General features: G+C 35.0%; 1 protein-coding gene across 2 annotated transcripts in view; it reads left to right on the forward strand.

Moving 5' to 3' along the window:
* ANKRD13C (ankyrin repeat domain 13C) overlaps nt 1–14,236 on the forward strand; it is an 89,329-nt gene that overhangs the window by 25,604 nt on the left and 49,489 nt on the right. For both annotated transcript variants that reach the window (XM_052637391.1, XM_052637392.1), the window contains exons 2-3: nt 6,733–6,774; nt 12,581–12,685. In XM_052637391.1, coding sequence (XP_052493351.1) covers nt 6,733–6,774; nt 12,581–12,685 — 147 coding nt within the window. The remainder of the gene's footprint in view (nt 1–6,732; nt 6,775–12,580; nt 12,686–14,236) is intronic.

Below are 14,236 nucleotides of genomic sequence, written 5' to 3' on the forward strand. Positions count from 1 at the left end.
TTGGAGTGTTAGCTTCAGCATCAGTCCTTCTAATGAACACCCAGGACTGATATCCTTTAGGGTGGAATGGCTGGACTCCTTGCAGTCCAAGGGACTCTCAAGAGTCTTTTCCAACATCACAGTTCAAAGCCTCAATTCTTCAGTGCTCAGTTTTTTTAATAGTCCAACTCTCACATCCATACGTGACTACTGGAAAAACCATAGCTTTGACTAGACAGACCTTTGTTGGCAAAGTGATGTCTCTGCTTTTTAATCTGCTGTCTAGGTTGGTCATAACTTTCCTTCCAAGGAGTAAGCGTCTTTTAATTTCATGGCTGCATCACCATCTGCAGTGAATTTGGAGCCCCCAAAAATGAAGTCTCTCACTGTTTACATTTTTTCCCCATCTACTTGCCATGAAGTGATGGGACCAGATGCCATGATCTTAGTTTTCTGAATGTTGAGTTTTAAGCCAACTTTTTCACTCTCCTTTTTCACTTTCAACAAGAGGCTCTTTAGTTCTTCTTCACTTTCTGCCATAAGGGTAGTGTCATCAGGATACCTGAGGTTATTGATATTTCTTCTGGCAATCTTGATTCCAGCTTGTGCTTCATCCAGCCTGGCATTTTGCATGATGTACTCTGCATGTAATTTAAATAAGCAGAGTGACAGTGTGCAGCCGTGAGGTACTTTTTTCCTGATTTGGAACCAGTCTGTTGTTCCATGTCCAGTTCTAACTTGCTTCTTGACCTGCGTACAGATTTCTCAGGAGGCAGGTCAGATGGTCTGGTATTCCCATCTCTTTAAGAATTTTCCATAGTTTGTTGTGATCTACATCGTCAAAGGCTTTGGTGTAGTCAATAAAGCAGAAGTAGATGTTTTTTTGGAACTCTCTTGTTTTTTCGATGATCCAGCCGATGTTGGGAATTTGATCTCTGTTTCTTCTGCCTTTTCTAAATCCAGCTTGAACATCTGGAAGTTCATGGTTCATGTGCTGTTGAAGACTGGCTCGGAGAATTTTGAGCATGACTTAACTAGCCTGTGAGATGAGTGCAATTGTGCAGTAGTTTGAGCATTCTTTGGCATTGCCTTTCTTTGGGATTGGAATGAAAACTGACCTTTTCCAGTCCCGTGGCCACTGCTGAGTTTTCCAAATTTGCTGGCATATTGAGTGCAGTACTTTCACAGCGTCATCTTTTAGGATTTGAAATAGCTCAACTGGAATTTCATCATCTCAACTAACGTTGTTTGTAGTGATGCTTCCTAAGGCCCACTTGACTTCACATTCCAGGATATCTGGCTCTAGGTGAGTGATCACACCATCGTGGTTATCTGAGTGATCAAGATCGTTTTTTGTATGGTTCTTCTATGTGTTCGTGCCACCTCTTCTTAATATCTTCTGCTTCTGTTAGGTCCATACAATTTCTGTCCTTTGTTGAGCCTATCTTTGCATGACATGTTCCTTTGGTATCTCTAATTTTCTTGAAGAGATCTCTAGTCTTTCCCATTCTATTGTTTTCCTCTTTTTTTGCATTGATCACCCAGAAAGGCTTCTTATCTCTCCTTGCTATTCTTTGGAGCTCTGCATTCAAATGGGTTTATCTTTCCTTTTTTCCTTTGCCTTTTTCATCTTTTTTTTTTTCCTCAGCTATTTGTAAGGCCTCCTCAGACAACCATTTTGCCTTTTTGCATTTGTTTTTCTTAAAGATGGTCTTGATTAATGCCTCCTGTACAGTATCATGAACCTTGGTCCATAGTTCTTTATTCACTCTATCAGATCTAATCCCTTGAATCTGTTTCTCACTTCCACTGTATAATCATAAAGAATTTGATTTAAGTCATACTGAATGGTCTAGTGGTTTCCCCTACTTTCTTCGATTTAAATCTGAATTTGGCAATAAGGAGTTCACTATCTGAGTCACAGTCAGCTCTGGGTCTTGTTTTTGCTGACTGTATAGAGCTTCTCCATCTTTGGCTGCAAAGAATATTACGAATCTGATTTCAGTGTTGACTATCTGGTGATGTCTGTGTGTAGAGTCTTCTCTTGTGTTGTTGTTGGAAGAGGGTGTTTGCTACGACCAGTGCGTTCTCTTGGCAAAACCCAGAATAAAAAAAAGAATTGCACATTGGAATGAGATGGCTGAAAAAAAAACTTAAGTGCTGCCAGAAAATTTGTATTACTTTAGAAAGAACAGTAGAAATTCCTATAGCTGACTTCTCAACAAGAAAGAAAACCATAAGACCATATAGAATACTGAAAAAAGAACAGCTAATCAAGAATTATATACCCCTTACAGTACCCTTTGAAGTTGAATAAACATTTGCAAACAAAACCTAAGAGAATTCACTTATCAGACTACCACTGAAAGAAATACTGAAGGATGTATTTCCGATAGAATAAAAGTGATTCTGAAGTAGAAAGGAATGAAGAGCAACAGAAGTGGTAAGAAATCCTAAATGAATATTGACTGTAAGATTCAAATAAAAACTCATGAGACTAGATAACAGCTGTCTGGATGGAGGGAATGGAGTTAGTGTTCTAAGGTCATTGACTTGCTCTCAAGGGTAATGTGCCATTTACTGTGAGAATTTGATAAATCAAGGATGCATATTGTAAACTTTAGAGCTGTGCTATCTAATAGAAAGCCAGTGCAAGCCTCTCTTAAAACTAAGTTTTTTATTAGCCTTATAAAATAGAAGTAGGTTAAAGTAATTTTAATACTATATTTTATTTAACCCAAAATATCTGAAACATTATTTTAATTTGATGATCAATATAAACCATTATTGAAATATTTTACATTCTTGTTTTTCATACTAAAGTCTTAAAAAACCTACTTATGGCACATCTCAGTTCAGACCAGCCACACTTCAAATACTCAATAACCACATATAGCTACCATATTGGACAGTACATGTCTAGGATAACTACTATAAAAATAGTAAAAATAAATACATACCTTCCATCCACAGATAGAAAACCAAGAAATGGAAATATGAAAATAATCAATTTGGAAAAAGGTAGGAAGATGAGAAAAAGAAATGGAAAACTGGCAAGACAGATATTGAAAGCACAAAAGAAAGCACAATGCTGGAAGGTAGAGTTAAACTCCAATAATATCCTTAGTGGCTCAGCTGGTAGAGAATCCTCCTGCCATATGGGTAGACCTGGGCTCCATCTCTGGGTTGGGATGATGCCCTGGAGAAGGGAATGGCTATCCACTCCAGTATTCTGGCCTGGAGAATTCCATGGACTGTATAGTTTGTGGAGTTGCAAAAAGTCGGACATGACTGAGCAACTTTCACTTCAGTATGATTAAGTACAATATATGAGACTGGATTAAATGCTCTAACAGTTAAATGATAAATACTGTCTTACTGTATGAAAAAACACCCAACTGCATACAATTGGAAACATATCTGAAATACAACATGTAAAAATTGAAAGTGAAAGGAGTGAAAAATATATTCCATGTAAATAACAGTCAAAAAATTGGTATAGTTGTGTTAACATCATGTGGTTGTAGGTTAGTCACTAGGTGGTGTCCGACTCTTGCACCCCATGGACTGTAGCCTCCCAGGCTCCTCTGTCCATGGAATTCTCCAGGCAAGAATACAGGGGGAGGGGGGGTTGCCATTTCCTTCTCCAGTATTAACATCATAATAGAATTTAAAGCAGAAAATACTGAGATAAAGAGAGGTGCTTCAAGATGAAAAAATCATTCATTTTACCGGCAAAGTAATTACAAATTAATAACATAGGCTGAAAATATACCAAGCAAATATTGCTAGAAATATAAGAAGATATAGAAATCCCCATTATAGTGGGAGATTTTAGCTTTCCTCTTTTTAACAATAAGCTGACAAGAAAACCAGTAAGGATACAAAAAGATGAACAACACAAACTGGACCTAGCATGTTTCTTTGAAATGTTGTACCCCAGACCCTCAGGTTACATGTTGTTTTCAAACATACAGAAAACATTTACAAAAATTGATTAAACTTGACCATAAAGCAACTTTCAACATGTTTCAGACTGAAATTATATTGAGCTTGTTCTCTGATCACATTGCAATTAATCTAGAGATTAGTGATCAAAAGATAAAGATACTAGGAAAAGGTGAAAAACCAAGCATCTAAGAATCCATTTCGAGAAATTAGGAAAAGAACAACTTAATTTACCTAATTTCCCAACTTAAGTCTATTTCACCCAAATAACAGAAGAAAAGAAATAATAAAGGCAACAATTATTAGAACAGATGTTAGGTAGCAACATGCCAAAACTTTGTTCTTTAAAAAGATGCATAAAATTAATGAACCTCAGGCTGATCAAATAAGAAACACAAATAACAGATGTGAACGAAAACTGGGGCATCTGTAGAAATTTTAATGTCATTGATAAATCGTAGAAGGATATTTATGAACAAAATGTATGACAATAGATGACAATTTAGACGACATAGACAGAATCCTAGAAAAACATTGTCAAAATGTACACAAAAAGGAATTAGGAAACATCAGTACTCTTGTCATTATGAATCCATAATAAAAATGTTCACTCTAAGGAAATTCAAGGGCCAAATAGTTTTATAAACATGTTCTTATAGACATGTAGGAAAAATAACATGAAAACTTTTACAGTTACATTACCCAATTAAGGAAATATTCGAGTGTGCAACCCTTGCCTAAGGTAATGCCTGTTGCATTTTAGTGATATTTTTAGGGTTTGTTGCTATCAGTCAGAGCTTTTTCTGAAGCCTTCATTCATGAATGCTTATTGACTGTATTTTGAATGTTATATGTGTATTGGAAGCATTTCATACCCATAAATGAATAAAATATCTAGTTGTACTGAGGTTAATGTCTAATGAAGGAGACAGATGTTTCTACATAAAATAAAAAGTACAGTTTAGTGTGAAAAGTGCTTCAATAAAGAGATAGGTATAGAGGGCTCTGGGAGCAGTGCAGAGGGACATCTGATTATCTAGAGAAGGCTTCAGTGGATAGATGATGTTTGAGCTAAGCCCTAAAAGGTGAGTGTTAACTTGCTAGGCCAATGGGAAGGAATATTTAGCAAGAATTAACAAAATGTGTGTAAAATATCAAGAATCTGGGCTACTGGAGAATTTATTGCATGCAATTCAGATGAAATAGGGGTAAGAAAGAAAATAGGAGAAGAAAGGAAGGTAAGGACTTATCTCAAGAACCTTTTATGCCATGTTAAAGATAAAATGTGGACCATGGTCAAGCCTTTTAAGTGAAACTACAACATTGTCAAGTTTTTGTTTTAAAATTATTATTCCAGTTTAGAGAGGAGATTGAAATGGGAATTAAGAATGAAAGTCCAAAGTAAAGGCTTTGGTTTTGACCTAGTGTTGAGCTGTTTCTGGCATCAGTTTGTCAACAAGTTTTGTTTACTTTTTGTGACTCTTTTTGGTTTTGATAGAGATTTTCATAGAATGTAAATGCAACACATGAAATTAGTTCAATATTTAGAAAAGGTGGAAGACGATCTTATTCTAACCAATCAAATTGGAAATTGATACTTGTAAATGTAGATTTCTTTTTCTCTGGAGCTGATCAGAAACGAATGTTTACAATAACAAGGTACTGACTTTAGCAAAACAGAGAATGGTACAGACCCACCTAGATTTAGCATATTGAGACAGAGGAAATTGTTTACCTTTGCAATATATTCTTTTTTTTTAATTGAAGTATAATTGATATACAACATTTTATTACTTTCAGGTCTATAACTTAATGTTTTCATGTTTGTATATAGTGAAGTGATTACCACAAGAAGTCTGATTAATATACATCACCATACATAGTTCAAAATTATTTTCTCTTTTGATGATAGCTTTTAAGATCTACATTTAACAACTTTCAAATGCAGTATAATAGTAACCATGCCATATGTTACATCCCCACAACTTAATTTCTTAACTGAAAGTTTGTACCTTTTAATTCTCTTCACCCATTTCACCTACTCTCCTATTCTTCACCTTTGGCAATCATCAGTTTGTTCTCTCTCTCTCTCTCTGTGTATATATATACATATGTATGTATTTTTTAAAAACCCACATATAGGTGAGACTATGGTATTTGTCTCTATCTGACTTTTTTCACTTAGCATAATGCCCTCACTGTCCATCTGTGTTGTTGCAGATGGCAAGATTTCATTCTTTTTTTAATGGCCAAATAACGTTCCATTGAATGTGTAATACGTACAGACACGCACACATTTTATCCATATGTCTGTCGATGGGTGCCTAGTTTGTTTCCATATCTCGGCTATTGTAAATAATGCTGCAGTGAACATGGGGGTGAATATATTTTTTCCAGTTAGTGTTTTCATTTTCTTTCATGTTTTTAAAACTTGAGGACAGGATTGAATCTTACTGAGATGAGGAAGGATGAGTGTGTAGTAGGTATTTAAACTGTGTGCTGAATGAACAAAGGTTGATGCAGAGAAGTAACCAACAAAGGAATCTGACATCTTTTTGAAGGAGAAGTCCCAAAATAAAATGGATATTTTTCATGGGAGGTGGAGGAAACACAAGTAGGATATGCTGTGTTTAGAAACCATTGCGTCCTCTGACCTTGACTTTACCACATAAGGAGGATCGTTTTGTAGTCACATTATTTTTGCTTAAAATTTGTCAGTGAACTTTCTGAAGGAGCAGAAACCATTTAAAAATAATTTTTCCAGTGTTTTTATACTAATTTGATTTGTTTTTGTTTCTGTTTTAGGAAACACTCCTTTACATCTTGCTGTGATGTTAGGAAATAAAGGTTAGTAAATATTTTCTTTTTTTGTTGTTGTATAGTCGTGTATAATCAGTTTTATTACTGCAGATGGTGACTGCAGCCATGAAATTAAAAGACGCTTACTCTTTGGAAGGAAAGTTATGACCAACCTAGAGAGCATATTGAAAAGCAGAGACATTACTTTGCCAACAAAGGCCCGTCTAGTCAACGCCATGGTTTTTCCAGTAGTCATGTATGGATGTGAGAGTTGGACTATAAAGAAAGATGAGCACCGAAGAATTGATGCTTTTGAACTGTGGTGTTGGAGAAGACTCTTGAGAGTCCCTTGGACTGCAAGGAGATCCAACCAGTCCATTCTAAAGGAGATTAGCCCTGGGTGTTCTTTGGAAGGAATGATGCTAAAGCTGAAACTCTAGTATTGTGGCCACCTCATGCGAAGAGTTGACTCATTGGAAAAGACTCTGATGCTGGGAGGGACTAGGGGCAGGAGGATCCCGATAGAGGATGAGATGGCTGGATGGCATCACTGACTCAATGGACATGAGTTTCAGTCAACTCCGGGAGTTGGTGATTGACAGGGGTCCTGGACTGCTGCAGTCCATGGGGTCGCAAAGAGTCGGACACAACTGAGTGACTGAACTGAACTGAATCAGTTTTAAACTGACTTCGCTCATGTATAATCAGTTTTAAAATTTTAAGATGAGTTTTATGTTTTGAATTTTAAAATATTCACCTGGTTATTTGATTTGCTAGAGTCTAAGATTCAGTATATTAAAAAGCACAACTACTTTCTCATTTTTCATAGCACTTTTTTCAAAGAGTTAGTGAAAATCTTATACTAACCTTTATGCCTTTTGAAGCTGTTTTCCTTGTTTGGTTATTTTTCAAGTCAGTATAATATCAGGAGACTCTTGTTTCCAAATATCAAGTTTTATTAATTATTATAATATTTTTAATATTCATAGAGTTTTATAAGATTCTTTAATATGGACTATTTATAAACTCATAAGTCTAGAATTATTTCGATAGGTCATAAAAAGTTAGTACTTGTTTATTCTTCAGAGCAAAAAAACAGCTCACGGATGATTTAAAAGATCTCCTTTTTAAAAAAAAAAAATTATTTATTTATTTGGCTGCACTGTGTTTTAGTTGCAGCATGTGAGATCTTAGTTCCCTGATCAGGGATGGAATTTGTGCCCTCTGCAGGGGGAGCATGGAGTCTTAGCCACAGGAGCATGGAGTCTTAGCCACTGGACCACCAGGAAATTCCCAAAAGATCTACTTTTTAAGCCTATTCCCAGATGCCATAATTATCTGGATTCCCAGTTATCTTGAAAAGTGAGGCTTCTAGGAGCTGATTGACAACCTTCTGAGTGCTAGATTTTAAAATTTTGGATGTCTTTGATAAAAATCTTCAGAAAGATAATTTTTTAACACTTTTCTGATATTCTAACCATATCATGAACATCTGTTATTGTTATATACTATAAAATAGCTGTTGCTGTAAATGTTTGATCTGAAAGGTATTACTAGAACTTGCTTTGATGAAAAACAAAATTCTTTTGCTAGTTTAAGTTTATGTGCTTACGTGAAACATGATTTGTAGGAAATTTAATTTAGATTTTAATACTACATAGATTGGCCACCTGATGCGAAGAGCTGACTCATTGAAAAAGACCCTGGTGCTGGGAAAGACTGAAAGCAAAAGGAAAAGAGGGCAGCAGAGGATGAGATGGTTAGATAACATCACTGACTCAGTGGACATGAATTTGAGCAAACTCCAGAAGATAGTAAAGGACAGGGAAGCCTGGCATGCTGCAGTCCTTGGGGCTGCAAAGAGTCAGACATGACTTAGCGACTGAACAGCAACAACAAAACTGGGGACTCAAATTTTAGTTAGTTAGGCTGTTTTTTTCCTCCTTACAGAGAAGAGACTCACTCAAGTAACTTTTAAGTAAAGAGAGATTCATTGAGAGGCTAAATATTAAATTTGAGCTATGGGGACTATCTATGTCTCAGGAAGAGTAGTAACAAAAGGCAGTTTGGGAGATCAGCTATCATTTCCCCTTTCCTCCCCGTCTCCCCTCCCTTCCTTCCTTCCTTCCTCCCTTTCTCTTCCCTTCCTTTCTTCCCTCCCCTCCGCAACCACCACCCCCCCCAACCTTCCTCCTTCCTTCCCTTCATATATGTATGTATATCTATCCATCTCTATCAATCATCTGGTCTGTTTCTTATGGTGTATCTACTGTTCTTTATTTATATATATAATATTCTGTCTTTTCTTGATTGATTTTTCTCTGTTTATTGAAATTGACCATGACCCAAAATAAATGTTCTAAGTTCCTGAATCTTGAAGGCTTTCTGATTTCAGTGTTCAATTTCTTAGGTTCCTGAATTTCTGAACAGAAAGTTTGATTGGGCCAGTTCATCTTTAGCCAAGTCACAGTGATGAGTGACTAGCGATCTCATGAATTGTGTTTGGGATATGTAGTTACTCATATAAAATTAGCTTCAGTGAGACTGACTAGGAGAGAGTTGGGGTAGAAGAGGGTATCAAGAATACAGAGGAAGAATATTTAGCAGGACTGTTGGTAGGGCAGACCATGATAGTCATCTCTACACCTTGGTGAAAAGAAAGATACAGTTAGCTAAATTTGACCAATAATAGCTTATGCCTTCTTTTGAAGAACTTTGGATCAGAACTTTAGAAAATAACTGAAATGTATTCATTTGCAATGTGCTAGATGCTTTTTCAGGGCTTTATACATGTTTACTCATTTAACATAGCAACCATGTGAGGAAGATTCTGTCGTTGTCCCCATTTTACAGATGAAAAAAGTTAGCTCTGAAATGTTAAGCAGTTTTCCTAGGGAGAATAGCAGAGTTTTGACTTGAACTTGGAGTATCTTATGTCAGAGCCTGGATTCCTAATCATTATGGTGATTGGCATTGCTCTCTTTTCACTGTGAATCATTTGAAAAGAAAATGGTCTAAATCAAAGTTAGCTAATATGTAGCCTGCTTCCCTCCTGTCTTTGTTATAGTCATAGTTAATTTGATGCCAAGTCTGACTGCTATTCTAAATTTAACACTTTAATAGTAAATATATATTTACCAGAATTTGAATGTGAAATGAAACATATTTACTGTCCTAGGTCCTAATTTTTGGTGGAGGAGGTTTTGCTATGTTTCATCATAGGATTGTATCGGCCTATGCAAAATTGTTTCACAGAACATTTGATTCATGGGAAGTAATTTTTAGAGGAAAATAGTGATTTGGAAAATAGTGGCTTAATACATATTAAGCAGTTTTTTTTTTTTTTTTAATTGTGAACCTTAGCACCTTTGAGGTGCTAATATTCATTGTGACATTCTGAATTGGAGCCTTCTATTATAGAGTCATTGTTCCCTGTAGTTATTTGGTATTTTCTCTTTTTTACAAGTATCTTGAGAAACTATAATTCTGTGGAACATATTTTGGGAAACACTTGGTTAGATTATTCATGATCTGCAAATAATATCAGTTTTTGCTCTTCCTAAGTCCTTTTCATGTAGAGTAGGTACAGCCATTAATATACCTATCAATTTATAATCTTCCATTTACATTTTTCCAGTTATATATTCTTTTTCTACTTTTTCCTACTTGACCTTTTAATATTTTTGGTATTTGGTTGCATAGGCGTGAGACTGAAATAGGTAGTGGAAGATAAAACATGTACCTTATGTTTAATTCTGTACAGCAGTTTTACATCCTACCACCATTCAGTCTGTGCTACGCTGTTCTCTTTTATCTTCTCCCTTAGAGGTGTGCTGTGAAGGGCACTTTTTATTTGTATACGTATTTGTAAACACAGTAAAAATTCCCAGGGCATTCAAACATTTGTTGATTGAATTAGAGAAAGATACCCTATAACTTACACACTTGTATTTACTTCTTTCCCTCATCTTAACCTACTGAATAACCTGTTTTTCACTAGTGAAATCTTAATTTTTTCTGAATTTCTGGTGGGTATATTGGCCATGTTGGCTAGGAAGAGTTTCACTTATGGATTTGAGTTGAAATGGAGAAGAGCATTATAGTTAAAGGAGATTTCAGCGTACATATATTTTTATGTACTACTAGCAGACTTTCTTAAACACCTTTGTGAAATTTCTGTATTTGTTTTACTTACTTAATATAATGTCCTGCTAGTGTAGGTATTTCTTCTATTACTAGAAATAGCACTAACACCATTCTTCCTCCACCTCAGCTCACTTGCATTACAACGGTCATAACACTCTTATTTCCTTCAGAGCCCTTAACATTATTTTTTTTATTTACTGCTTTACTTAATTATATTTTAACATAATATGTGAGCTCTCTGATTATCTTTCTTTTCACTGCTTATATTTAGGACCTAGAACTTAGAAATGGCATATAATAGGAACTTGATAAATACATGCTAAAAGACTGATTGGATGAATGAATCATTCATTTAGGGAATTTAAGTTGGATAGCTATCTTAAATTTCCCATGAGCCTTGTTTCAGATGTTTTACTGCCTGTTAATATGCTTATTGTTTTTAATTTAAGAAAAATTTCCTCAGCCTATACATAGGTCTATACCTTAGACTTTTTTTTCCTATTGTAGAAAACTTTTATTCATGTTGTCATATATTATGTTGGTTCTTATTGTAAGACTTGGTTCAGATTACGACATATCCTCAGTGTTAAATGTTGGAAATGCCCTAGCCACTGAGTTGGAAATGGCAAGTATTCTATAGATAAAACAGTTGAAACCACAAAATCCATTGATGAAGTACTATGTAAATTAATTTTCCCATGAATAACTGAAAATGTTGACAGTAATGATTTAAAACCACCACCCCTGAACTTACCAGCTAAGATCCAAGAGGCTGAGATCCCTCAGTGCATCCTAAAATATCCAGTGTTGAGAATTCCCTGGTGGTCCAGTGGTTAGAACGTCATGTTTCCATTGCAGGGAGTGCAGGTTTGATCCTGGTTGGGAAACTAAGATCCTGCATGGGAAACTAAGATCCTGCATGGGAAACTAAGATCCTGCATGCCGTGTGACCAGCCCCCCCAAAATCCAGTGTTTTGGGAACTATTGTCCTGATCATAGATTTTTAATTGTAATTTTCCTGTCTCTTGTGGCAGTCTTCAGTGTTTCTCTTAAGTTTCAGCAGGCAACTGTGCCTGGGCCAGATGGTGAGCCAAGTATACCTTTTTTAAAGTTACCTTTTTGGATTATTTTATTACCTTTTTATTACTTTTTTTGATTACTAGAAAGACTGTCCAGATTTGTCCTTATAAACAAGTTTTTGTCCCCTTTGGGTATTTTTCTGAACTAAACAAGCTGTAAAAGTTGAAAAATAATATGGAAACATCAGTGATTCTTTTTGCAAATACTTTTTTTTCCCCTCGAAATAAATAATGAACTTTCCATTTGACCTTGCAGATAGTCCTCTTCTGGGTCTTATTAGTTGAAGTTTTTATGTAAATTGCTTTTGAGTTTCTTGAGTAATTTTTTATAATATGGAAACATTCTTAAAATATCCTTGGAAACAATTATTAGGGAACATAATATTTTGTTTGCAGAGAGATCCAATTTATTTTTAGGTACTAGAATAGATAATTCTTGAATCTAAGGATTGGAAATAACATGGTTAGATACATAGGAATTAAAAAAATTACTTAATTCTCTATAGTACAATGCTTATTTCATAGATCTGTTTATATTAACTTGATACCTTGAATTTTTACATGAATTTTTAATTTAGAGATTCTGAAAATTGCATCATATTTGATATTATTATCGTTCTGTGTTTCAGAATGTGCCCATTTACTTTTGGCTCACAATGCTCCAGTAAAGGTGAAAAATGCTCAGGGATGGAGCCCGCTGGCGGAAGCCATCAGTTATGGAGATAGACAGATGAGTAAGCAATATAAATTACTATTGTTGTTATGTATTCTAAAAATATGAAATGATGCATTTGACATATTTTTCATTTGGTGTAACTTTCCATACTATGAAGAATTTATAGCTACTTATAAACTTATGTATGAATTATTCTTGACTATATATATATTACCGTATATATATAAATGTACCATCCCTCAGGGTCATCCCAGTGCACCAGTCCTGACCCTGCCTCATGCATCGAACCTGGGCTGGCGATCTATTTCACATATAATAATATACATGTATTCAATGCTGTTCTCTCAAATCATCCCACCCTTGCCTTCTCCCACGGAGTCCAAAAGTCTGTTCTTTATATCTGTGTCTCTTTTGCTGTCTTGCAATGTCTTTTCCTCATAGTGTATCATGTAAGCTTTGTGAAAACTCAAGTCATCAATATGTTTCTTATTCAGCTTTTCATTTCTGGCTCCTAGAACAGTGCTTGGCATATGTATTTGTTCAGTGAATTAATGAAGATAATTAAAACTACAAGGAAGATTTGAGATTAATCAATAATTTAAAAATTTCTGAAAAGTATTATATTAGATTTTTATTTATTATCACTCTCCTGAGATACTCAAAACTTAAAAATTTTTTTTTAAAGAAAGTAATGACATTTGTTGTAGAAAGTTCGGAAATTATTGAGGAAAACAGCTGGTGACTTTTTGGTCACTTGGTGACTCAGTTGGTAAAGAATCTACCTGCAATGCAAGAGACCTGGGTTTGATCCCTGGGTCAGGAAGTTCTCCTGGAGAAGGAAATGGCAACCCACTCCAGTATTCTTGCCTGGAAGATCCCATGGACAGAGGAGACTGGCAGGCTACTGTCCATGGGGTTGCAAAGAATTGGACATTACTCAATGACTAAACCAACACCAATGACATTTGTTGTAGCTAATTTTATTTTATTTGTCAATCACTGTTAATAAGATTCTTATAATATGGGAGTACAAATATTGACTCCCCCAGATATGCTAATAATTTTGTCTGATTGTGTTCTGAGTGTTTCCATAAGTTGATGTTATATTTTAATGTGAAATCTCATAGAACAGGAATCTTTTTGCACACATCACTATGTTATATGTAGTTGCTGTCACTACATTTTTAATAATATTTGGTCATTTTAATAATTTTCTATGTATTGAAGGTCTTCAGTCAGTTTTAGTATATTTAGTTGATGGAAACTGTATGGTTTCTGCTTTTAATTAAGATGCTTTTTCTTTTTAGGAAATTATTTTTGTTCTTTATGTGAACGAGGTTCTGTTTTGATCTGAATAAAGGTAGATTGAATAAACATTTATTAAACTATTTGCATTTATAGTGGCGAAGAATTATAGAAAAAATTCTATACTTAGATAATATAGTTTTGATATTAAATTATAACAAACATGAAGGTTAGTCAGAGTCATATAAATTTGAATCCTAATTTATCTAGGTAATTGGTCCTTAGACTATTGGATTTTATAGGCCAGAAAATAATTTTATTTGAAGATTGATGTAGGTAGCTGAAGTTTTCATTTTAGCATCAG

The sequence above is a fragment of the Budorcas taxicolor genome, chromosome 3 (assembly GCF_023091745.1).
Source record: "Budorcas taxicolor isolate Tak-1 chromosome 3, Takin1.1, whole genome shotgun sequence".
NCBI lineage: Eukaryota > Metazoa > Chordata > Mammalia > Artiodactyla > Bovidae > Budorcas > Budorcas taxicolor.